Raw genomic sequence first — 23,110 nt, forward strand, 5'->3', positions numbered from 1 at the left:
TGTGAGTCCTGTCAGCCATCTTGTTTCAGTCTCCAGCTTTTCTCTGCTGCTTCACTGCAGCACATTTGTTTATAGTCAATATCAGGCTTTTCTGTTCAGCGTGGATTGTTTATCAAATGAAGCGTTAACTCGGTGCTATTGATTTATCCAGCAGCGTTCTAAAACTTCTTGCGTTTCAGTTTAAGAATTGTTTGGGAAGTTAGAATGCAAAATACATCCTGAAGCATTTTAAACAGAAGGGATATGAAGGTGGCTAACTGGAAATTCAGGAGATCAGACCCAAGTTTAAGTCTGTCCAGCAAGCTCAGCTCATGCTTTAAATTTTTGTGCCTGCTACAGAAGCAGAAATTCGGAAAGGCAACGTGTCTGAGTAGCTCAGGTGCTAAAGAAGGTATGAAAGACTTCCATGCTCAGACCTAGTGTAGGAAGCTAGTAAATGTATTCAGAACGTTTGAAATGTCTTTATTTTCTCTTTTTTGGGGATAGTTAAAAGTGATAAAACTTGAAAAGTATTATATTAGAAATTGAGGGGGAAACTTTTTCAAGACGTGCCCATTACTGTTGCCTTTCAGTTGGTACCAGCCTGCCAGTGCATCTGTGTTAGCTTGGTTTTTCTTCACAGGTACAGTAAGAAGGCAGATACGGATTTTACAGTTGAATAGGATCCAGTGGTCAGGACTAATGCTTGCTGTTTATGTCCTAGATTCTAATACAGCTTTAGACGTGACGGTATTCGGCTGTCTTGGTTATGCTGGTTAAATATAAAGGAATCACAGAAGCTGGTGGTTTCTGTGGAATCCTGACTGCATTCTGCTGGGCATGTGGCCACGCAAACCACTAGTGGATGCAAGTGCTGCTTCAAAGGGTGGCAGAGCTTAGCAAATTTCACATCAGACCTGGTGGTGAAGAAGAAATTAGATGGAAAGCTGAAATAGGATTGGCCATTTTCTAAGAGAAAGGTAGTAAATGGCCAAAAAATCAACAATTTTGCAGCCATTTTCTAAGAGAAAGGTAGTAAATGGACAAAAAATCAACAATTTTGCAATCGAAAATGACTGGCTAAAAGCCCATCCTGATTCAGTGATGAAGGGAAAAATTAGATGTAAAGTAATTAAAAAATAAAGAAATAAAAAGGGGGAAACAGTAATCAACACAAAATGAGTTATGAAGTGTAGAAAATTAATAAGGAAACCAATAGCCAAAGGAAAAGAATGGGCCAGAGTGCTTGGAGGGGGTGATAAAAAGCTGAAGTACAGGGGGAATCTGCAGTAGGATGAGGACCGTTACTAGATGCAGGTGGTGAAACCGCTCGTGATGAGGCAAGAGAACTGCATTCATTCATTAGCAGTGCTTAATAAAAAAAAATAAAAATAAAAATAAATTACATTCATTAGGTCTAGAAAACCTGCATCAGTACTTCCACGGGAGATGTCTGAGGCTATCTCTTACCTGTAGATGAGAGGAGAGGCAAGCAGGACAGGATGAGCTGGGTACAGTGCCTGGTTAGCCCTGACACCCCAAGGAAGGGATGGGATAGGAGGCGAATGGTAGTGAAGGAGAATAATCTAAGTAAGTCATTTCATTCTATCTTTGTTTTTCAGTTTTCTTTGGGATTAAAGTCAGTTGTTATATCTGGACCCCTACAAAGCCTGATATGTTGTGATAATCACCCATTTCAGAAGTGGTCTTTTAAAGAGAACCATAATGAAATGGGGATGCTCACAGAAGGCTCCTGCTGGGATCTGATACAATTCAGTGCTTCCATATCGCTGGTGAAAATACACATAAAATCTCTACTGAGAAAATGGTAACGTGACAAAAATGCCCATACCCAGGACCAGAGTGAGTAAGAGCTCTACATGTACTCCCAGTGCAGTCCCAGGGTGAAAGACTACTGACTAAGGACGTATTCTTGTTTTGAATTATCATTAGCAGTGGGTGATTATACTTCTGTATGTCTCAGCTGTGGAATTTTGGATGCAATTTGGATATTTACATTTTAAGAGAGAAGCTGAATAATTGGACTGGTTGCAAAAAGAGATTCAAAAATTACTAGTGGAGTGTGAAAATGCCTTAGAGAGAGAGAAAACTCGGTTGGCTGAGTTTATCTACCAAAATTGAGAATGTCTTGATTACAGTGCACAAGTACCTTCACGTGGAGAAAATACTGAACAGTGCAGCTCTCTTTGATCTTAGAAAAGAGCAAAACAAGAATCACTGACTGGCAATCAGAGCCAGGCAAATTCAAATTGGGAAAAGGCACAAATTCTTGAGAGAATAACTGTATAATTTAGGAATGTTTCTCCAAAAATTGTGAACAGAACAATAAAAGTTGCAATATTTATGCAAATATTATTTTCATGGCTTTCCTTTCTTTTCAGAAGTATGCTTAAAGGGGGGGAAACAGGACAAAGAGGCTCCTGATGAGGCTTTCATAGGGAAGCTTAGTCAGTACATCCCATCTGCTGTGCGGGGTTGTGGAGCTGGGTGTAAACAGGTCCCCAGCTCCTGGAGCTGAGCCATGGTGAGTGCTGCTGCAGGAGGAGCTGGGGCTTGCTCCAGTCTTTGGTTGTTTTGTAACTTTTTACATGGCATTAATCCCATCACCACTTTGAGAGGATGCGTGGTCTCTTAGGTGTTTTTACGCCATGTGGTAGCAATGCTGAACACTTGCTAAGTTTAAGCAATTTCCGTAGTATATATATGGAAAAAAATATATATTAGCACACAGATCTCATTTTTGTGTGTAAGAATGTAGGGCAGGAACTGCATTTCCCCTCTTCTCCCCACCCTCCCAAGCACAGGGCTGCTCCCTGTTCTTGCCATGGACATCTCTGGGTCCTGCAGAAATGCCGCGTTGCTGATCTGGGGAATGGTAGCCTTTGGGGCTGCCACAAGTGACCGCCTTAGCACAGGGATGGCCAACAGGTCTGCTGAGGGAAAAATGGTGTGTATGGCTCTCATGAGACACAGCTCTGCTACCCCAGTTTGCCCCAATTTTTAGCATCCTAATGGCATCCAAAGGAGACAAAGCCCTGCTCTCCAAAATGCACTTCCAGTCCTTCAAACGTTTGCCCATGGATCTCCTTGTAGTAGCAGGCAACAAGGAACAGCAGCCTTTAAAAACAGGGAGGTGTTCTGCCTGCTCCACCAAACCCCAGAGAAGTCTCCCTCTCCATTGTCTGCAGATGGAACTGAAGATGAGTTAGCCAAGCTTGGCCTTTTGGTGTATCAAGTACAACTGTTTACGTGTATGATTAATAGTTGATCGTGCCTGAAACACGCAAACATGCTGACAACATTTGTCACAATTGTACGCATTTAATAAGCATCTCATTTGAATTATTAATGTACAATTTCCCAAAAAAAAGGTATTTTATGTTATAAAACCCATAAATTATCTAAGTACAAGCTGCAAGTTTGTAAATACAGCATTAAGAAGGTAGCTATTGCATAGATGGTTTAACAAAAATATCCTTTGTAAGATATATAGGTTTATTTGGAGGGGGTTTAGCTGCTGGGAGGAGGTCTTCCCGAGTAAGTTATGTGCTTCTTAGCTGCAGCAGACAAGGGAATGTAATTTCTTACTTTGTCCTTCTTGCTGGTGGAGCTCCAGTTATCCTGGAGCTGGTCAGTTCTCTCTTCAGCCCCCTGTTCACTAGAGGCAGATTCATAAGCCACCTTTACGTGAATGCCTGGAAGTGACATTTTGATTGAAAAGACAGCTGGATTAGCAACCCGTATGCCAGTACGCTTAGAGAGGAGTCAGTGAAAATAAATGGCCTGAGAAGACTCATGAGTGATCTTTTGCTTCACTCGGTGCCTGGCGAGTCGGAGTGATGAGTGGCAGTGCCCGTGCCTGCTGGACACGCATGCAGCGCCGCGCTGCCTTCGCTAACGTACCGAGGCGCAGGCCTGCACTGCACTGGGAAAGCCGGACTAATGCAGCAAGGATGCAGCGTCCGCAGTGCTGAGTCAGAGCAGTCGTGCACACGCGCCTTCTCCATTTACTCTATCATCTCTTAGGACCAGGGTCAGGCATAACAGTCTGTCAGGGAAATGCTCTGAGGGCGGCTTTTTGTACACAGATAAGTGGAAGACTGTACGTTGCATCTCCGTGTGTGTACACAGACACAAAAACTGCAGAAAGTTTAAACTGAGAGAGGCCTGATTAACTGTGCCCTTACCAAGAGCACTTGCTGACTGCGGAGCTGTTGCTGACTGACACGGCAGATCAAATTTGCACAAACAGCAATAAGGAGTACGATGGGAGGGAACTTAACCTCAGAGAAACTCAGCAGCTGACACTTTGGATGTTTGAATTACATCTGAATCAAGCCCTTGATTAAATCTTAGCAGTGTCAAAAGCTCAAAGCAGCAATTGTAATTGATGTTGCTCTTTTTTCCCCTCATATTGCTAAATTATCTACTGAATGTGCAGTGCATCCATGTCACCACATTAAATTTTTATGCACAGAAGAGGGGAGATTAGGCAATAAAGCCACAGGACAAACAGAACATAGGCATATCTTCTTGGCTTCATTCACTGTGTTTTGTTTTTGTTTTTGTTTTTTTAAAAAAGTGTTTCCAAATCTAAGTAAAACTGATTCCAGATGTACTCATTTGGAGGATATAAAAATCACACTAGCACCAAGACTATCTGGATTCTGTGCTGTACCTGAATAGATTGCTAGTCCCATCTTAAAAACTGCAGTGCTATAAACAATAAAAAGGCCACAGGCAAAGGTTTTAGTGCTTCACTGCCATTAGCATCCTCTTCTCCCAAGTACTTTAGACTAACATAGTTAGAGAACTCCTCTGGCGCCCCAGCACACTGGATCAGAGGCGCCTGGTACGAGGTGGGTCGCTTGTCGGGATGGTCGGGACTGGATCCGTCTGTGGGCCTCTCACCAACGTACAGCAGGCTGCGGTCTCTTGTGTCGTGCTCCGTTTTGAAGAGCTCATACTCCGTGTGGGGCAGCTTGATGCCCAAAGCCAAGCAGCCGTTCGTCGGTGTTATATCCTGCTCCACCCCAGCACTCCAGGAGTTTGTCAGCCCGCAGCTGCCTGGCTCGGAGGAGTTCAGCATCATCACCGTTAGCTGGTCCATCGGCGTCACCCGAGCCTGCGTGACTTTAAAAGCCAGCTCTGTGCCGCCTCTCACTTTGGAGGAGGGGACGCCTTGGGTGTAACGCCCAGACGCATAGATGGTGAAAGTCGGCTGCTTGCAGAGCGGGTCGGAGTAGTGGTAGTAGTACCCCTCCCAGGTGTGGTTGCTGCCGTGGAAGATGAAGTACCTGGTGAGGAAAAGCACCGCGGGCCGCACCTCGCAGTGGGTGCTCACCCAGCTGCCGCTCAGCTGCATCGGCGGCTCGGCTCTGGCGGGGAGGATGGGGGGATGGTGTTCGTCAGCTCGGTATATAATCCCACAGGCCGGGCAAGGATGCACGTGGTGCTGCGGAAGACAAAGAACAGTATTTTTGTAAATTGGTAAGCCAAAAAAAACCCTTTCCAGAATACTCAAAAAGCTCACGCTCCCCTCTCTCACACCAGGGTGTTGAACTGCAGCAAACTTGGCCCAAGGCAGCCAAGCAGATTAAGTGAGATAAAGAGCTGCCCAGGCTCTTTGCTATTCTGGTCCCCTGGGGAGGACAGAAGGGCTGTGCTCTGCGCAGGGCCACTGAGGACATGCGGAGGACGGGAGGAGGACGGGGCAAGGGCAGAGCTGCTGGACAGGCAGGGAGTGCTCCCCGGCCACCCTGCTCCGGAGGGAGGCAGAGGTTCATTGCGAGCTGCTGGAGTAGACGTGGCAGTGGAGGGAAAGAGGCAAAGAGAAGAGAAGGAGCTGCCCCAGGGCTCTGCCTGTGCTTCGTGCGACACGCCGAGTCAAAGCAGTCCTGCAGCCGATCAAATGCCAGAGGGTTGTTTTGGGGTGGCTTGGAACTTTTTCTGGTACTTCGTACATCACAACTGATTTATTTTTAAATAACCAGGGTTTGGACATTATATCATTTTCTAGAACACAAGGTAATCTTTACTGAGCTGTCGTATGCAGCAAGGTTGAATAACTCAGTAGTTAACTGTAGGGTGGGTAATTTACATGTGAGTTGATTGGAGTCTACTGTAATTTAGTCATTTTCAGCTTGTTTTACTGCTACTGTCACGTTAATGAGTGCTGACAGTACACAGTACATTTTGGCTAAATAATCCCAGAAGTTGGCAAATATATATGCTCTCCTTAGACAGGAAATTCTTTGATAATGAAAGGTAATTTGGGGAGAATGGGTTTCTTTAAAAGAGGTATAAATTTAAGGGAATAAGGGTAATATTTTCATAAAGAGGGTTAAAAAATAATTCCTAACATAGCTGTGTAGCTCTCACTAGTGCAGGGAAATGGATATTAGTTCAGTGAAAAAAAGAAAGAAAAAGCCCCGTGCCCAATAAAATTATCACTACAGACATGAAGCCAAAAATCTTACTTGCTTAAACCAGTCACGTGAAGTTATTTCTAATGTATGGCAGCTTCTAATTATCGCCAAGTGGTGACATCATGTGCGGGTACATTGGCGAGCTGTTAGCTGATTAATTACAGTGCTATATTCCGAGAGCGAATTTCAGTATCTTTAGGTTTGGTTTTAAATTAACTTTTAAAAGTGTTTATGTTTACCATCTGGTTTTGCTCATATATATGGTTTTGGCCCAGGATAACACAAGTTTAGCCAATTTGAGAAGGTTATTTTTGAGGGGGAAGAGGGGTGTTGCTCTGTGGTATTCTATTTCCAAGTCCAGTTGCTGTAGTTTGGGGTGTGGGGAAATGTTGCCCCTCGAAAGCTGCACACAAATGATACTTTTTTTTCAGTTAATTGAGTTCCATCTAAACTGTAAAGTTCAAAGAGGATTTTTTACCCCATCTCACTACTCAATAATTTCTGAATTGATAAGCTATGATTCAGATAAAAACGTGCTTTCCTGGAAACAAAGCAAAATATAAAATAAAAAGCAACCAGGTCTCCTGCTCAGTTTTATTTATGTCAAACTAAAAGTTAAATCTCAGTGTAATAGCGTTACTCAGAGCAACTTCCTCCTCTAATGGCATTACGCTGAGGAGCAATGATTTAATGGCAGACACTTGCTTCCTCGCTCCTCTCTAAACCTGAAGGACATGACAAAGAGCTAGAGAGGGATGGAAGACAAACAGCGCATAGGCAGCCTCTAATGATGTGCAGCCCAAAGCTTTCACTGACTGTGGTGCTGGAAACTAGGAAATTGCATTTCCTAGGAAAATAGAGCCAAAGAAAAGCCATTAACTCCAGGCTCGTGCCATTGCAGGCTTATTTCTTATGCTGTGAACCCACACCCGTACCCTGCATCTCCTCCTGCAGGTCCGTGGGATAACAAGGGCTTGAGGTGCAGGAGATCAGTATTTTAACAGTATGAAAATAACGCGTGCTTCCCAAAGTCCCAGTGAACTGATGAGGGGAGAGCTGGGCATCTGCTCGCGATATGGCCGGCACTAAAGCATTGTTCTTACCACGGCGCTCTGCATCGGTCGCTGGTAACCGGTCGGTCGGTAGTGGAGCCTCTCCACCCAGTCTGTGTGAATGTCCCCCAGGTACAGCTCTTCCACCAGCTGGCTGCCACTCTGCTGCGGCGCCAGCAAGGGCTGATAATGCTTCTCCACCCGCACGAGGCTGAGCTCGTGCATGGCGAAGCCCAGGGCTGCGGTGCAGTCGCGCTCGGACTTGGCGCTCAGCAGTTCATAGAGGGCTCCGGGAGCCCAGGTGCGCCCCGGCGGCAGGAACCCGCTGCAGCCCTCGCCCGAGGTCTGGTTGATCCAGGAGGCCACCTCCCGCATGGCCTTCTGGCTGTGGAAAACAATGCCGACTTTGTGGAGGTGGTAGTCGGCCTCGGTGGCCCCGCGGGTGATCCAGGAGGCCTGGCGCAGGCGCAGCTTGCCCTTGATGACCAGGGAGTACGAGGGCTCCCGGCAGGAGGGGTCCCAGTAGTAGAACTGGTAAGCCTTGAAGAGGCGGTTGGCGTAGAAGAGGTAGGATCGCGTCAGGAACTCGGGTCCCGGCCGCACCTCGCACCTGGGGACGAAGGCAGGCGTGAGCCACCCACACATGGGGCACAGCGGGCGAGCACCCTGCACGGAGCAGGATGGGGAACAGAGGGGTGACATGGGACGAGGACACCTGCACTGCCCGGGATGGGTGAAACTGGGGTGCGAGCAGCACTGAGGTCAGGAGCCTCCCACGGCCAGTGGCAGCACTCGGATGGGTGATTTTGAGCACCTGCTCCCCAAGCCCTGGGCTACCTGATCTAGTGCGTGGCGTCCCTGCCTGTGGCAGGGGGCTGGAACTGGGTGACCTTTAGGGTCCCCTCTGACCCAAGCCGCTCTGCGATCCTGTGAAATCCCATGGGTGCTGGTGGCACTCTTTGGGTGTGACATTGTGCTTTGTGCCCCGGGGACAGGAGCTCTGGAGGGAGGGACAGAGGCAAGAGGGCTGCCAGGGGGCTCGGGGCGGGGGGCAGCGGGGTGTCGGGGGAGAAGGAGGAAGAGGAGGAGGAGGAGGAGGAGGAGGAAGGTCCTTACCCGGTGGAGACCCAGCGGCCCTCCAGGCGGGGCGGCAGCCGCGCCGCGATCCTGGCGCCGTCCTGCAGGTGGCGGAGCTGCTGCCGGCACCGCGGCTCCCAGCGCAGCGGCGGCTCCGCGGCAGCGCAGGCTGCGGCGGGTCGGGGGAGAGAAAATGGGGGCGAGAGAAAGAAAAGGGGAGGCAGGTCGTCAGCAGCACTGAGGGTGCGCCCCGTCCGCTCACACCCAACCGCGGGGCCGCGCAGAGTTCCCGGGAAGGCCCCGCGGGTGCTCGGGGATGGGGACCCCGCTGAGGGGCTGCAGAGGCCGGGCGGGAGCCCACAGCCGGGCCCAGGCACACACGACCGGGCCCAGGCACCCACAGGCGGGCACCCACGGCCTGGCCCTGCCGAGCAGGACGTGCACTTCCTCACAGGCACAAACCCTGTTAAGCACCATGGCCCAGAAAACCTCCTGGGTTACATTCACCAGAAGATCCAGACAGAGTCTGACACCCCAACTGGGTTAACGAAGAAGCGAGCAGTTGGTTAAGGATAGTGAAATTTTATTTACTGTTTTCCAGCTTTGGTTTGAACAAAATGCAGGCATATTATTAGATGAAATCTTCGAATAAAACTGAGCGTGCTTTGTTCCTGTTCTCTCTCTGAAGCTATTGTTGAAGCAGTAACTGGAACAGGGAATTACAGCATGGGAACATTAGACTCGCCTGTCGCCCGCCATAAGGACAGTAATTCTGTCACTTACCTCATTTCCCATAACAACGGATGTTATTGGCTTAGGGAATGTGCGAACACTCAGCTAAATCCTGAAGACCTTTGCATGCACACACACATATATATGCATATATTCCTATATGTTATTCACTCTTTACTTAGGCAAACTTCTGTGGCACTCATCTTGAGTTTGCTTCAGTAAGAAACATGGGATTTGCCTCTGTAACAATGTGAAATGAGTTCCTGGCACAGCTCCTGAAACCCCACCGTTTTTCTGCAGTTGGACAAGTGTCCGTCTGGCAAAGCCAGGTCCCACAGCGTGGTGGGTTCCAGTCCGGCCCAGCGCTGCCCCGGGTTTATTAGCCTAGCCGGCGTTCATTCGCCCGAGCTGTACTTTGCAATTTTTGTAGTAGTGTGCTGGAAATTTTCAAGCCAACTTTTATGGCTTATGCACACGTAATTCATTCCCCTCCTCACTCAAGATCATGACTGGAGAGATTTGATCTTCATGTGCTCCGCAACAAATCGCAACTCCTCCTCTTAGTTCCTGTGAGCCAACACCTTCATATAACCTGAACCACTCCACAGTCTTTGTACGGAGATTGGTTTAAACCAGACCTCTCACTGGAAGGGAAACCCAAACCATACGTGAGGGAAGGAACCGCTGTGATCACACAGGGCCCGAGCCAGGCTGGGAGGGCGCAAGCACCTCTCTGAGCAGCACCCTTGTAACATGAAGTGTTTGTAAAGGCAGCTAGCGCATGTGGGTCTGCTGTCAACCATGGGCAAGACTACATACAAGCTGCTGAGCAACGTCAGCAAAATTCTCTGGCTCAAAAGCTTGGGATGTAACACAAATATAAACACTCGGGTCCAGATTCACAGCTGGGGTCTACCAGGGAGGCTCCCTCGATTCCCAAGAGCCAATATATTTCGAGACAGGAGCCTCTCCTCTCTGGCATCAGTGCATCCTCCACACTCACAGGGTCAACTGCCTGCTGAAAATCTTCAGCATCTGTTTGCCACAAATACACACAAGCTCTACACCAAGCTAAACAGCAACTCAGCAAATAAACTCTTGTTGTGCAAGTCAGAGGCTCCTGAATATGTGGCAAAGTAGAGGCATTTCCACTCAAATGGCACTTTATTACTAATCTAATATACAACTTAAGACTTATATGTCTGATGCACAAATTTAGTCTCTTCACTACAAATCTGCCATCTGCAAAGGTTTTACACATCACAGTAACAGCATCTTTGAAATGCATTTGTGCAGATTTTAGCACGCAAACCCTTAAACTATCACAGGTCACAAAGGGAATAACCACATGGAAAATGAAGCCCCCAGCTAAGCAGGGGAGCAGTAACAGAAGCAGCCTACCTACCTAAAGGCTAGTGAAACCAGCCATGGATGTTCTGGTACCTCACTATGCACTGGAGTGCATGAACTAGCTGGAAAGACATATTATTAGTGTTAAGGGGTCTTTCTGGAGCAGACTTACAATTGTACTGTTTTAATCATCTGCAAGGGTGAGCAGGGATAGCCAGCTCCTTCACAATTGCTTGCATAGTGCTTCTTAAAGAGCAGTTCCTGTGAGCCCTCATATGAAAAGCAGACAACATTGAATGACAAAACTCATCATTATTAGTCATTTTAGCATCTCTGTGGGTGCTCAGAGTTAGGGCTCTGCACTTTCATCCCACTTCGGCCATGACTTTGCTCTGTGCCCTCAGGAAAATTTACTCCCGTGTACGCCTTACTCCTGTGTGCTCTTTTACACAGCTGCAAAATAACACCAAGCTTCATCTGCCTGCCCTATCATGAGGCCTAATTACTGGCACAGCTTTTGGAGATCTTTCAGGTCAAGGACAGCCCAGACTGAATTACACTTAAAAACATGTGAAATCATTATCCTAGAGAATACTGTAAACTAAAAAATAACTGTATTTGGATTAGAGGTAACAGACTATACAGGCCAAATTTGCTCTTGCTCATAACCACAGAAAGACTCCAGAGGTGTCGGTGTAGTCTATAGTTATACCGAAATAACAGCGCAAAATATAGCCGCATTCTGAACTTGCTAACTGCTGTGTGTGTGTGTTTATTGCAGCAGAAGCTTCAATATTAGACTGAACCCTTATTGCTACTTTTGGCAGAAACACCAAAAGTCTACATTGTTTGAGAGCACAGACACTTTGGCAGCACCATCACAAGATTTTGACACATTCAATAGAAAAGGGAATTTTTATAATCAGGATCAAACTGCATGGGAAAAAAAGAAAAGAAAAAAAGAAGAAGAAAAGAAAAAAAAAAAAAGATTAAGAAAAAAGAAAAAACCCTCCAGAATGTAAATATTTGACATGATGGGAATTCCTAAGGTTTTTGTCTTATTTAACTGTACACAAGACTCGAAGCTGGATGCATCCTCAAACCAAAAGCTACTGGCTTGTATCCAAATTTTGTGGCTGCTTTTCTCTCTCAAATACTCCAGCCCAGTCCCACCAGATCCAAACAGTCTTTCAACTTGGAAAAGTTCAGTTCCAGACCCAAAATCTGTAGTTAGGGCACATTTCTATTCCAAGAGCAGCATAAAGTGGCTGTCACTCATATGTCACTGCTAGTCAACCCCTGGGGAAGTGCATCAGGGCAGCTTCTCTCTCTGTCTTAAGAGACTCAAATTGACTGCTTTATAGAGTTGTTATTGGGGGGGGAGGAGGAGGAAATTATTCACAATTCATCTTCAAGACAAAAATACCCATTCATAGGAAAATCTAAAAAAACCCTCAACTGTGATCTCTTCCACTCACTCGTTATCCTGTCTGTCTGTATTGATTAACCACAAGCGTTTCCAGAGAGCTCCTCAGTGCAGCAGCTAGACAAAACAGTATCTTTTTCCAGCTTTCTGGTGCGTGCTGCATCCAAAGCACTGGCCCAAGGTCTCCAGGCAATAGGGCTGTACAAGCTCTCAGGCAATTAGGAACGCCAGTACCCAGGAACGGAGGCTGATCCCTGGAATCAGCAGAAACTGGATCAAGCCTTGAGGCAACTGCAGTAGCAAATACTAATCAACTATTCCATACGCTCATTTGTATAAGCAACTTTTAGAAAAATCAGACCCGCAGCATCAAATGATAGAAAGGCAGAACTGGAAATTCCTACGCAAAGTAAATTCTTGGTAAAATTAGGACGAAAGATTCCTAGGCAATGGCCAAGCCTGAAATGAGAACCTGCCACGGGGGCTGTGCTACAAACTACTGTGTGCTGCAGATTCAGACCCACTTCTCCATTATGAAGGAAAAAAATACCAGCCAGGAGAGAAATACTGTAACATGCCTTGTTGGAAACAAATCTTGTTTGTGTTCCTCCACACAGATTGACTTTGGAAAAAAAGCGAAGTTGAGTCACACATCTGTTTCTTTATAAATGGAGGAGAAAATGCATACATTAGAGTTTGCACCAAATTAGTTACTGTAGCTCAACTCTTCTCCAGAGCTAGATTGCTTAATCTGTTATATGTTATTGCCTCCTATGGCCAGAATTTATTATTTCAATTTATAAATCTAATGTTTCAGTTAGTCACACATTCACAGGGATAAGATCAGTGCCTGAAGTCATGGAGCATTACACATTTCTTCATTTAGAGATGACATAAAACCTTTGATATTTTCTAAGGAATGTTCAGACTGGAATGAAATGGATGATAAGAAACATATCGATATATTCTGCATACACAAATTGTACTTATCCACACAGACATCATTAACAGAGCAAAACAGTGTTTCCTTAGCGTTTTTCTCTCCTGAGAGCATGCAGAATTGATTTTGGGTTAGCCACGAAAGGAATAAGCATTCTTTCAAAAGCAAAGATGTCTGTATTAAGCAAATCGATTTCTCTTGCATTTGTGTGGATATTAAGTTAGTAGTGCTTTTTATTCGCTCAGAATAAGGCATTCCCAAGAGAACAATTCTGTGGGAAGAGATATATTTTATTTTATAATACTATAAAGTTAAAAATCTTAAATATAACCCACTGGGGGTGGAATACTGTATCACATCACAGTTTTGCATTTTGCTTATCTACAAACTAAACCCAGTTCAGGACAGGACTTAAGCGCACGCTTAAGTCTAATTGGTTGCAGTGAAACTTAAGCATGAGCTTCAAATTAAGCCAGTTCATGAACATTTTTCCTGATTAGTAATGCCTCCCTGAATTTATGCCAGAATGTGGTCAAGTGGTTGAGGGATGATGCCAGTGCTTTCACTGGAGTACTGTTTGGCTTCTGGAAAAGTATTTCTATTATTCATCCCTTCTCTTATTTGTCAGTAAAATGGGTATAGTTATATATAGCTTTTTTACTGGTTTGATGCTCAGTTCATGCTATTTGCAGAATGCTTTGAATTCACTAGAAGTTTCTCAGTATTCTTTCACGGGTGGCACAGTAAGTGTATTACACGTTAGCTATCATTGCAGAATAACCATAATGAAATTCTGCAGATCCTAGGAGGGAACTCAGCTCACTCAAAAGTCCCAAGGAGCTCAGGATTTTAGAGAAGAACTTTTTGAAACATACTTTCACCCCATAACTTTAAGCACATTAAAAAATGTTCAGACACTGTATTAAATAGTTATAGCCTAGCTGTCTTCTGAGGCTGTGATCTTTGTCTGATTTGTCTCATGTCCACGATTAAAATAGTGAAGCACTTGTGGTGAGTTGACTAGAGGTTTTTAAGGCACTAGAGAGGTAAATATTTTACTCTTGGAATCAGGGAACCATTTATTTCTCCTGTAAGTGTCATGTCCAGGGACAGATGACAAGACAGATGGGATTTGCAGCAGGGAAGGGAGAAGATTTTCTCTCCCGCATCCCTTTTCAATATAAACTACATTTACATAAAATGGCTCTTAAAACTGCTCTCTCTGGCTGTTTACCCTGAAGAAGAAAACCAGGCCTAACACTGTCAGTGGGATTGCAGGGCTTGATCCCACTTTCATTGGAGTCATAAATAGGAAAGATCCCATGACCATAACTACACAGCGTCAGGCCCTTATTCAGAAAATGCCTTTCCCCACAAACTGGTGGTGAACACTCACTGGAAGAACGAAGGGCACAAAGGAGAAATGGGATACGGCCTACTGTCTCCCCAGTTGGAGTGAACAAAGCGAGGCACACCACAGCTGGCACAGAGGACCAGGGCAGCATGATATTAAACAAAAGCACCAGCGGTGGGTGTGAGCACATCCTCCCAAGAGATCTCCTGGGGTTAACGTTGCCCATGGTGCCAAGCCTTGTGGTTACACAACAGAGCTTTAGTCGCCATGCCCATGCCGGCCTGGCAGCCCACAGGCACCACGGAGCCACCTCACCCCTTCCTCCTTCCTCCCACTGCCCAGCAGGCACCGTGAGGCCCCAGCAAGAGGCCTTCTTAGCCTCTCCCACAGCTAAAATAGTCCAAGGCGAACGATTTCCTCAAGAACAGCTGAGCAATGCCATATGGCCAGACAGTCCCCAGCTGGCCCAGCCGCTGTGGGCAGCAGCAAGCTGTCTGCTGCCAGCCCTGCACCAGGGACCAGGCAGCAGGCAGGTGTCCCTTGCCAGCTGAGAGCACAGGGCTCCCCGCAACCCCAGCTGCGGCCACCGAAACCCACAGCACGGAGGGAAAGCATGGTTAATCAGAAGAGTTAAGAACTAATGGGATAATTGCTACTTGCCTTCTTTTTTTCAGCGTTGGCAAGCACTGAAAACAAGCAACTGGGTTCAGGCAACACTAACACATTGTGACCTGTGTTAAGCTCTGACCAGCACTACAGCAGAAGTCTGGCACAGAGAACCACTGAAGTAAAAACCAACAGAAAATGAAGGGAAGAAGGGGAATGCTCGAGCTTTTTTCCTTGAACACAGGTAAGAATTTAAATTTGATTTTGGTGACATGGGGGAGATCAGAGTGTGATAATCTCTAATCCCTTGGACACCTGGACGGTGGAGACAGGTGAGAACAGCTGGAGGAAGGCCTTTCCTCTCAAAAACAAAAGCAAACCCGCTCAGTCCAACGCTGACCAACACCCTAGGGGTACAACTGTGACTCAGTTAAATTCTAACCAGAATTCATATTCTAACCAAATGGGAAATGTTACATCTATCTTCCTTAATTTAGGTAAGATGGAAACTCGTTAGAAAATATAGTGCATGGTTTTGAAATTCATGGCACACCATCATTTTGAATGTATAGAGCACCCATGCAGTTTTGGCAATTACTTCAAACCCTTGCGCAGGCACTTTATTAGTGGCTATTGTGGCCATTTTTAATAGTGATGGCTAAGCATATTTTTTCCCGGAGTGCTTTGAAGAGCCGAACTGGTAATCAGGCAATGGCTTGGCTATAAAATGCCCACGTCATTTTAAACATCTAAATCACTCACATGGACCATAAGCACAGTGAAGACCACCCACCACATAATATTAACATAAATATAGCATTTACCCAAAGCAAAATGAGCAACTGGAACTGGAGGGAGTTGAGAGCAGAACAACAAAAAATGATTAGGGGGTGGGAGGCATTGAGTTACGAAGCAAGATTTAAGAGAGCAGAGTGCGTGTAGCCTGGCTGAGTGACAGCTGGGGAGAGATGGACATGATAACAGCCTATAAATATTCACAAAGCATAAACACCAAGGAAGGGAAGGAATTCCTTACACTGAATAAAGAGGTTCTGTTGGGAGTGAATGAAGAGGGGAAAAATGTGGCTTGTATATCAGGGTGAACTTCTCGAGGCACAATCCAGTAGGCAGCAAAAGTCCACTTGCTTGGCAGGATTTTGAGGGGTTGAACAAAGCTATAGCACAGCAGGGAATAACCCGCTCTTGGCAGGGAGTTGGCGGGATGCTGAGAGTGGCCTTTCAGCCTCCCTCTGCCATGGAGCAGTCCCAGTCCCTGGCTCCCACGGGAGACAGCTGCTCTCCTGTGTAAGCTCATTGTTTGTTGTCCTTCTCATTGAAATCGCCTCCACAGGACCAGAAATACGAGCCAGAAGCACCAAGGCATTTAAGTCCATAAAGACATAAATGACCACAGTAGGTTCTAACTGCTGGACACAGCTGGGAATCCCAGTATGTCCCTGCAATGTCAAATTCTCACTGCTGCAAATCTAAGTCCAGGAAATTAGATTATAAACCCTCTAAAAAAAGAACAATCCTTTTGTTCTCTCCTTATTTAGCACCTAACACAATAGGAGTCTTGGCACTGCAGCAAGTATACTGTTTATAGTAATAAAAATAGGATCTAATGGGATCTAATAGTCTGACGCTACTTGGCTCCCACAAAACCAAGGAGGAGAAGGGCATTCAAAAGCAGTTATAGTGGAGGGTATCCTCAGAGAAAGTGGTTCTGTACAAAGGTGGTAAACTGATATGCATCCCACACCAGAAGTATGCACGCATGTTTAACTTAGAATCACAAGTGACCACAGAAAAAGGTTACTTGTTCAGCTGAAGCAGAGAATTAAAGTTACTTCCAACATGTGTTTTGGGGTCTGGGTGTGGTTTCTAGATAGCCTGAAATTTCAGTCTACTGTTTTGCCTGTCAGCATTAGCCAAGTTTTGATGTATTCCAGTTCTCTTAAACACTGCCGACAGATGCTGAAATCAAAGTTGACACTCAGCCTACGTGCTGCATAATCTAATAAAGGGACTCGCGCTACTCAAAATTAACAAAACTTAGGAATTTTTCACAGCAAAACTTTGCTGTCGCTTATATTTTCATTCACCTTTTCCAGGGAGTCTAACCAGGAAAAAATATTTTTTTTCTGAAAAAGAGCTTTAAAAATAAAGTGTCATCATGGTTTTGTATTGGCAGGGCAGAAGAAAAACTTAAAAGCCATAACCTACCAGTGTCCAGCACCTGTGGATTTAGTAAGTGTGAATTAGGTAAATCCAGTTCTCTCAGTGGGGAACTTGGAGTATCCGTTGTTCTGAGTACAGGGGCAAAAGCTCATTTCCAAGGATATCTGTCTTTGACACGGACAAGACCAAAATGTCACAGATTTGTCAGTGCTTCATATCAACACACTAGAAAGCCTGGGGAGGGATTTTTTTTAAGTGACTGATCAAATGGGTGCACTTATGCTTAAGGCTTCATTTTAAAGACTAGACTTAAGCAAATCTCTTTGAACCCTCAGTGGTGAGATTTCTCTTGTTGATTTATGTACCATCACACCAGTTCTGAGTCAAGAGATGTTGCTGAACTGATCCAAATGTCTCTCTTACAAAGCCACAGGAGCTGACCTTCATAGCAGCATTCTCACTTTCCATTCAACTCAAACCATGATTATTTAAAAAGCTGTTTAGTGAAAATGAGAAAAAATCAGCATGAAAGACATTATTATCACACCATCACCCTGGTAAAGATATAAAAATTTGATGTATTTGAACCCCTTTATCACTTAACAATCTGGAGCTTTGGCTCCAAATAGACATCAGATTTTTTTTTTCCTAATACACAGACGTACAACTTTCCCAATTTCACACTTTACAGCATGAGACTTTTTAGCTCCCTAAATAAAAAATAAAAATAAAAAATAACAGATTGCAGATTACTAACCCCTCAGATGTTACACAATTTAAATTGGGTAGAGAAGGAGCTGCCGTATGTATCATATTTTCAGGTTCTGGCGGAACCCTTAGCCTACAGGAAAAGGGTTACATTTTAAAATTCCCACTTTATCACTGTCAGTTTCTTGGTATTATTGTATCTGAGATGCTCTTTCTTAAAATCACAAAGTTAGGAATGCTCTGTTTTCATAGCCTTATCTTCCTTAGCAAATAGGTAAGAAAACCAGAGGTACTGTGAAACAGTATTGTGTAGGTGCTTCCTAATTTTGAGGTTCATTATAGCAGTGATGGTATCTCATCCATGAAAGCACTGTTTTTATAGATGACATATGCTGTGTTGTGGGGAAACACAGGATCCCATTGAAAGCAAAATCTCTTTCCAAACTTTGTTCTGCCAGATGCAGCCTCCCCTAGCATTGGATTCCAGCTTTGGTTTTCTTCATAGCAATTTCTGGCTTTTGAAAATCTCCTTACTCAACAATTTGTGCTTGTGGGGAAAATATAGAAACCACACGATATTTTTTCACTTGTGTTTTTTTTTCATCTCAGCCCTGTTTTTATCTATATCCATATACTTTGAAACATGGCTAACCTATCATTATGGAAGAACAAATAGAATCAAATCACACAACCCAGCATAATACATTAGTTGTTGATTTTTTGGCCAGCTAGAGAAATGAAGAAGAAAAAAAAACGCCAACTTGGAAAAAATAAATTAGCAAAGTAAACATTGCCCCAAACAAACATTTGATTCAAAGACAATGATAAGAATTTAATAGTGGGTATAAATATGTATGTACGTGCAAATACATACATCTAGATTTAATTTGCTGCTGACATTTAGAGGATTCTCTTCCTAATCATACAAATGAATGCAACTGCTGATCTTATCTTATCTTACCCCATCACAGTTATTTTCAAATTTAAAATAAACTTTGAAAGCAAGAATAGATCTTTTATGTTAAAACCATGGAGGAGAAGCTACACATGAAAAATATCAGCGTGGTGTTATTGGAATGTTAAGACTTTAATGAAAGCTTAGGTAAAAACTCAGCAAGTCTCTCGGGACATTTCCAAGAATGAGTGATTCTTTGCTGGAGGAGACTCCAAAATCAGATCCAGTTACCTAACTGAAGTATTTTTTCAACTAATTATGCACTGGTGTCATGCTGATGTTCAGTTTTATGCAAAATTCAGAATACCAGTCTTGCTCACATTGAAGTCACTGGCAAACCTTGCTTTGGTTTTAATGAGTTCTGGATCTGACTTAGCTATTTAAACATATGTTTTAGGGTCCAATTTCTGTTCTTACTGAAATCAGTGGAAAATCTATCACTGACATTAGATGGAAAAGCGCTGGGGTCTAATTAGGTTGGACTAAAACTGTATGACAATTTAAGAAAGCAGTATTCTAATTAGACTTATATGTGTAATCTTTCATAATGCAGTATAACAGATCTGTGAGCAGAGCCACTTGAATTAATGAAATCTGTACAGAATACATATTTCCCAACCTGTGAAGTCTTATATTTGGGGAACAGTGTATGACAAAGATCCCAGATAAGGAGAGCAGAAAAGTAACCCTATACAAGTACCATGCTTAGAGATTTCTTTCTGTAGTGTGGTCCTTCGCTCTTAATGCAAATAATTTCCAATAGCTGTCACTACACAATTCTTCTGCAATGCTCACTAAAAAAAAGCCCTAAGTTTAAGAGGCAAGTTAGTGTGATATTGTGCTGCTCAAAGACTCAGAGTAAAGCAAGTAGTAGAAATGAAAGGAAAGGAAGGAAAGGAAACCCAGCTGTCTGGATATCCAGGGTCCAGGCTGCACAGGGGGCATGGGAGCTCTCTCCCCACCTTTCCCTTCACCTGTTCAGGGGTGTGGAGTTTCACTCAAAGGTCTCCTGTGCATTTCCTAGGAAAACACTCTGTCCAAGGATGGGGAAGCCTTCCCCAGGCTCTGCTCTTTGTCATAAACAGCAATCACTTTGCCTTTTTCACAGCACAGTTGTCTTTGTTCTCCCATATGGTCTCTTAAGCCAGAACCTTTTCTTCTGAAACTGCTCCAAGAACTGTGGGGTTGCAAGAAGCCTTTCCGAGAGGCGGCCGCAAAGATGCAGCCTGCGTTGCTCAAGGGGTCGGCACAGCTGGGGCTCCGTGTCCCTGGAGGAGACTTCTGAAGCAGCCCCTGGCCGGGGCAGGTGCTGGGCTCTCCCAGGGATGACTCCCAGCAGCGCTGCAAAGCCGCTGGGAATCCCCTGAGCCCTTCCTTGAGCCACGCCGAACTGCAGCGCTCCCCGTGCTCCGCCGTCCCACAGCCCGGCAGCATCCCCGGGACCCCGGGCTCCTTCCCGGAGCTTCCCAGCGGCGCTGCGAGGAGCAGGAGCACGGCTGGGGACGTCCCGGGGAGCGGGGCTGGGGCTTCGGGTGCCTCCTGCCCGACCCGGGGCTGCGGGGGGCACCCCGGGACCCCCGTCTTGCAGCACGGAGCCCCGCCGGGTGATTTCCTTGCAGTCCTTTCGCCCCCTGCAGCCTCCCGGCACCCTCCGTGCTGCTTCTTCGCACCCGCTTTGCAATCTCCCTGCAACCGCCTCGCATCCCTCCTCCTCAGCTGAGGAACTGCTGCACTTCGCTCTCCCCTCGCACGCTTCACCCGCACTCCCTGCAGCCTCCCAACAAACTCCTGCCCACCTCCTTGCACCCTCCTCGCCACCCAGCTTGCTCCCGGGGAGCACCCCGAGGTGGCGACCCCTCTTTCCCGGCACCCTCTCCCCCCCGCCCCTACCGCCACCCCCGGTGCCACCTACCTACAAGGAGCCCTGCGAGCCACCAGCACCGGAGCATGGTGGGCGCCCTGGTTCCTGTCGCCGAGCCGCCGGCCGAAGAGGGACGATGGCCGCCGGTGCCCGCGGAGCTCAGCGGGGCGCGGCGCCCGGTGGCGGCGCAGCCATGGGCGGCCCCCGGTGCCCGCGGCGGGGGGACCCCGGCTTCAGCCTGGCGAGAGCTGGGAGGGAGGCTCCGGAGCGGTTCCCGGACAGCTCAGCCACAAGCTTTCGAAGAGGGGAAAAAAAGTATATTAAAAAAAAAAAAAAAAAAAGGCAACTCAACCCCCGCCTTCGCTGTGAAGTGCGTCCCCCCCCGACTGCTGATAGCTCTAATGGAGCTTGGCAGCCGCAGGTTCAAGTTGCCAGAAGAGGTGGAGACTCCGCCGCCTGCGCCCCACATGCGGCCGCGCATCGCACACGCTGAGGGGGCTGCCCCGCCGCGGCTCCCCCGGCACCCCCGGCACTGGCACCCCTGGGACCGGCACCCCCGGGACCGGCTCCCCCCCGGGACCGGCTCCCCCCGGCATCGGCTGCCCTCCGGGAGGCACCGGCTGAGCCTGAGGGCCGGCCTCAGTCGCTGTCGCCGCCGCCTTGGCCCTGGCTGCCCTGGGGCCAGTGCTCTCCTCAGCGGGGCGCCCCCGGCGTCATCCCACACAGCCCCACGGCCACCATGGTCCATGGCTTCCTCACATGTTATGGGCATGGTTGTCCCGCTATGGCCCACGGCTCCCTCAGACCCATGCTCCCTTATCTTCAGACTTGGCTTCCAAGGTCATCAAGGGACACTACTGTGGCCCATGAAGGGTTTAAACCCACTAAAAATCCTCATAATATCCCACACTGAGGAAAAGTAGCCTGGTGGCTCACAGGGGCCTGTGTCAAGCTCAGCTCACCCTGCTGCAGGTGCTGGCATGAGCCAGTTCCCCACCTTGCCCTGCCTCGCCCCAAACTGGGCCCACAGGACAGCCATGATGGATAGAGGGCCTATAACCACCTCTTGGCACAAAGTTGAGCGCAGACCTGAACTGAAATGTGCCTAGGACAAAATAGCGCTTTTCTTTGTCTGTACTAATGATTAGCAATGAGCAGGAAACAAGATATTGGCTGAAGGTGAAGCTGGTCGTTTGCTACCCTTCAAGCAAGCAGAACAATGTGTTTCCCGATAATGTATGGACTGGGTTGTCTTGGGAAGCTGTGAGAGGAAGAGGCCAAGCTGTAATGACTCTGATAGTTTAATACTCATTCCAGTGTCTGCACTAACGGCTGAGGTTTAGCACATATTTCCGGGCTGAAAAACTAGGCACAGTTTTTGCAAATGAGAGAGCTCAGACACAAACCAAAATGAATGCACACCCCCAGCAGAATCCCATGACTCTGCAAACTCACTTTTTCGAATGAAAGTGGCTATTTCGCTCCATAAACGGAAACTTTAAGGTTAAAAAAAAAAAAAAAAAAAATAGTCTCCCAGTTCACAACAGCAATCCCACTGACTGCAATGAGAAGTGGAGGCCTCATTTTGCAGTCCCGTATTTGCTGAGCAGAGGCATCAGAAAGCTGGAGTGAGGTCTCAGTGCTGTGATTTTATTACTTTGTCAAAAGTAACGCATAACATCTTTAAAGCAAAGTGGGACAAACTTATCTGTCATGGGTGCCTAAGGAATTAAAGTTTAATGGTACTTGCCAAGATAAAAATAACAAAGTCAATTTGTAATGCAGACACTCCTTTTTCAAGCTGATGTTTTTATCTCTTTTTGTTTCTTAAATTCTCCAAACCAGTCATTCTCAGTACATGTCCAAACCACTGTGGTTTTATTATATTTACAAATACATAAATCATCAAATGCGTAGGCAAAAAAAAGCTGTCCTTTATAATGCTGTCAGAGATAAATAAATCATTTTGCAAGAAGTTACCTTTACAAAGCTGGACATACACCTTTTGGACCTAGGCCACTGAAGCACTGGCAGATGATGGCACAGGCTCTACCAAGAACAAACTCTGTTCCTGGCTCTGCACTTCTATGATCCTTCACATGTAGAAGCTTCTAATGCTAATCTCCTTAATTTCTTCTGCAATATTTTGAGGCGTTTTATTTGTATTTTTTGAAGGAATAAAACCAAAGCAATCTCAGAATAGTTTTTACACAGCTGTCTGAAAATTTTAACACGGTTCCGTAAACTATCCTGAGTTTTATCCTATAATATCTAACAGGGCTCAGTGACAGATTTCATTCATATAGCTTCTTCTGTCTCCACAGCTCCCAAAGGGCTTTATCAAAGTAACCAGGTTATAGGCACTCTTTCTTTGGAAGATTCCTGCAGCCCCCATTGTGCTGCGGGATGCCTGCACACCACTGTGCAGCTGTTTGCAGCA

General features: G+C 46.1%; 1 protein-coding gene across 1 annotated transcript; it reads right to left on the reverse strand.

Annotated features, from left to right (window-relative positions):
• Window positions 1-3,301: 3,301 nt before the first annotated feature.
• Window positions 3,302-21,005, reverse strand: APCDD1L (APC down-regulated 1 like). Its single transcript, XM_035344139.1, has 4 exons — window positions 20,722-21,005; window positions 8,597-8,726; window positions 7,532-8,090; window positions 3,302-5,455 (listed from the first exon to the last, which is right to left on the reverse strand). The coding sequence occupies exons 1-4, from the start codon at window positions 20,756-20,758 to the stop codon at window positions 4,691-4,693; spliced, it is 1,491 nt and encodes a 496-aa protein (XP_035200030.1). The 5' UTR covers window positions 20,759-21,005; the 3' UTR covers window positions 3,302-4,690.
• Between the last annotated feature and the right edge of the window lie 2,105 nt (window positions 21,006-23,110).

The sequence above is a fragment of the Oxyura jamaicensis genome, chromosome 20 (genome assembly GCF_011077185.1).
Source record: "Oxyura jamaicensis isolate SHBP4307 breed ruddy duck chromosome 20, BPBGC_Ojam_1.0, whole genome shotgun sequence".
Classification (NCBI taxonomy): Eukaryota; Metazoa; Chordata; class Aves; order Anseriformes; family Anatidae; genus Oxyura; species Oxyura jamaicensis.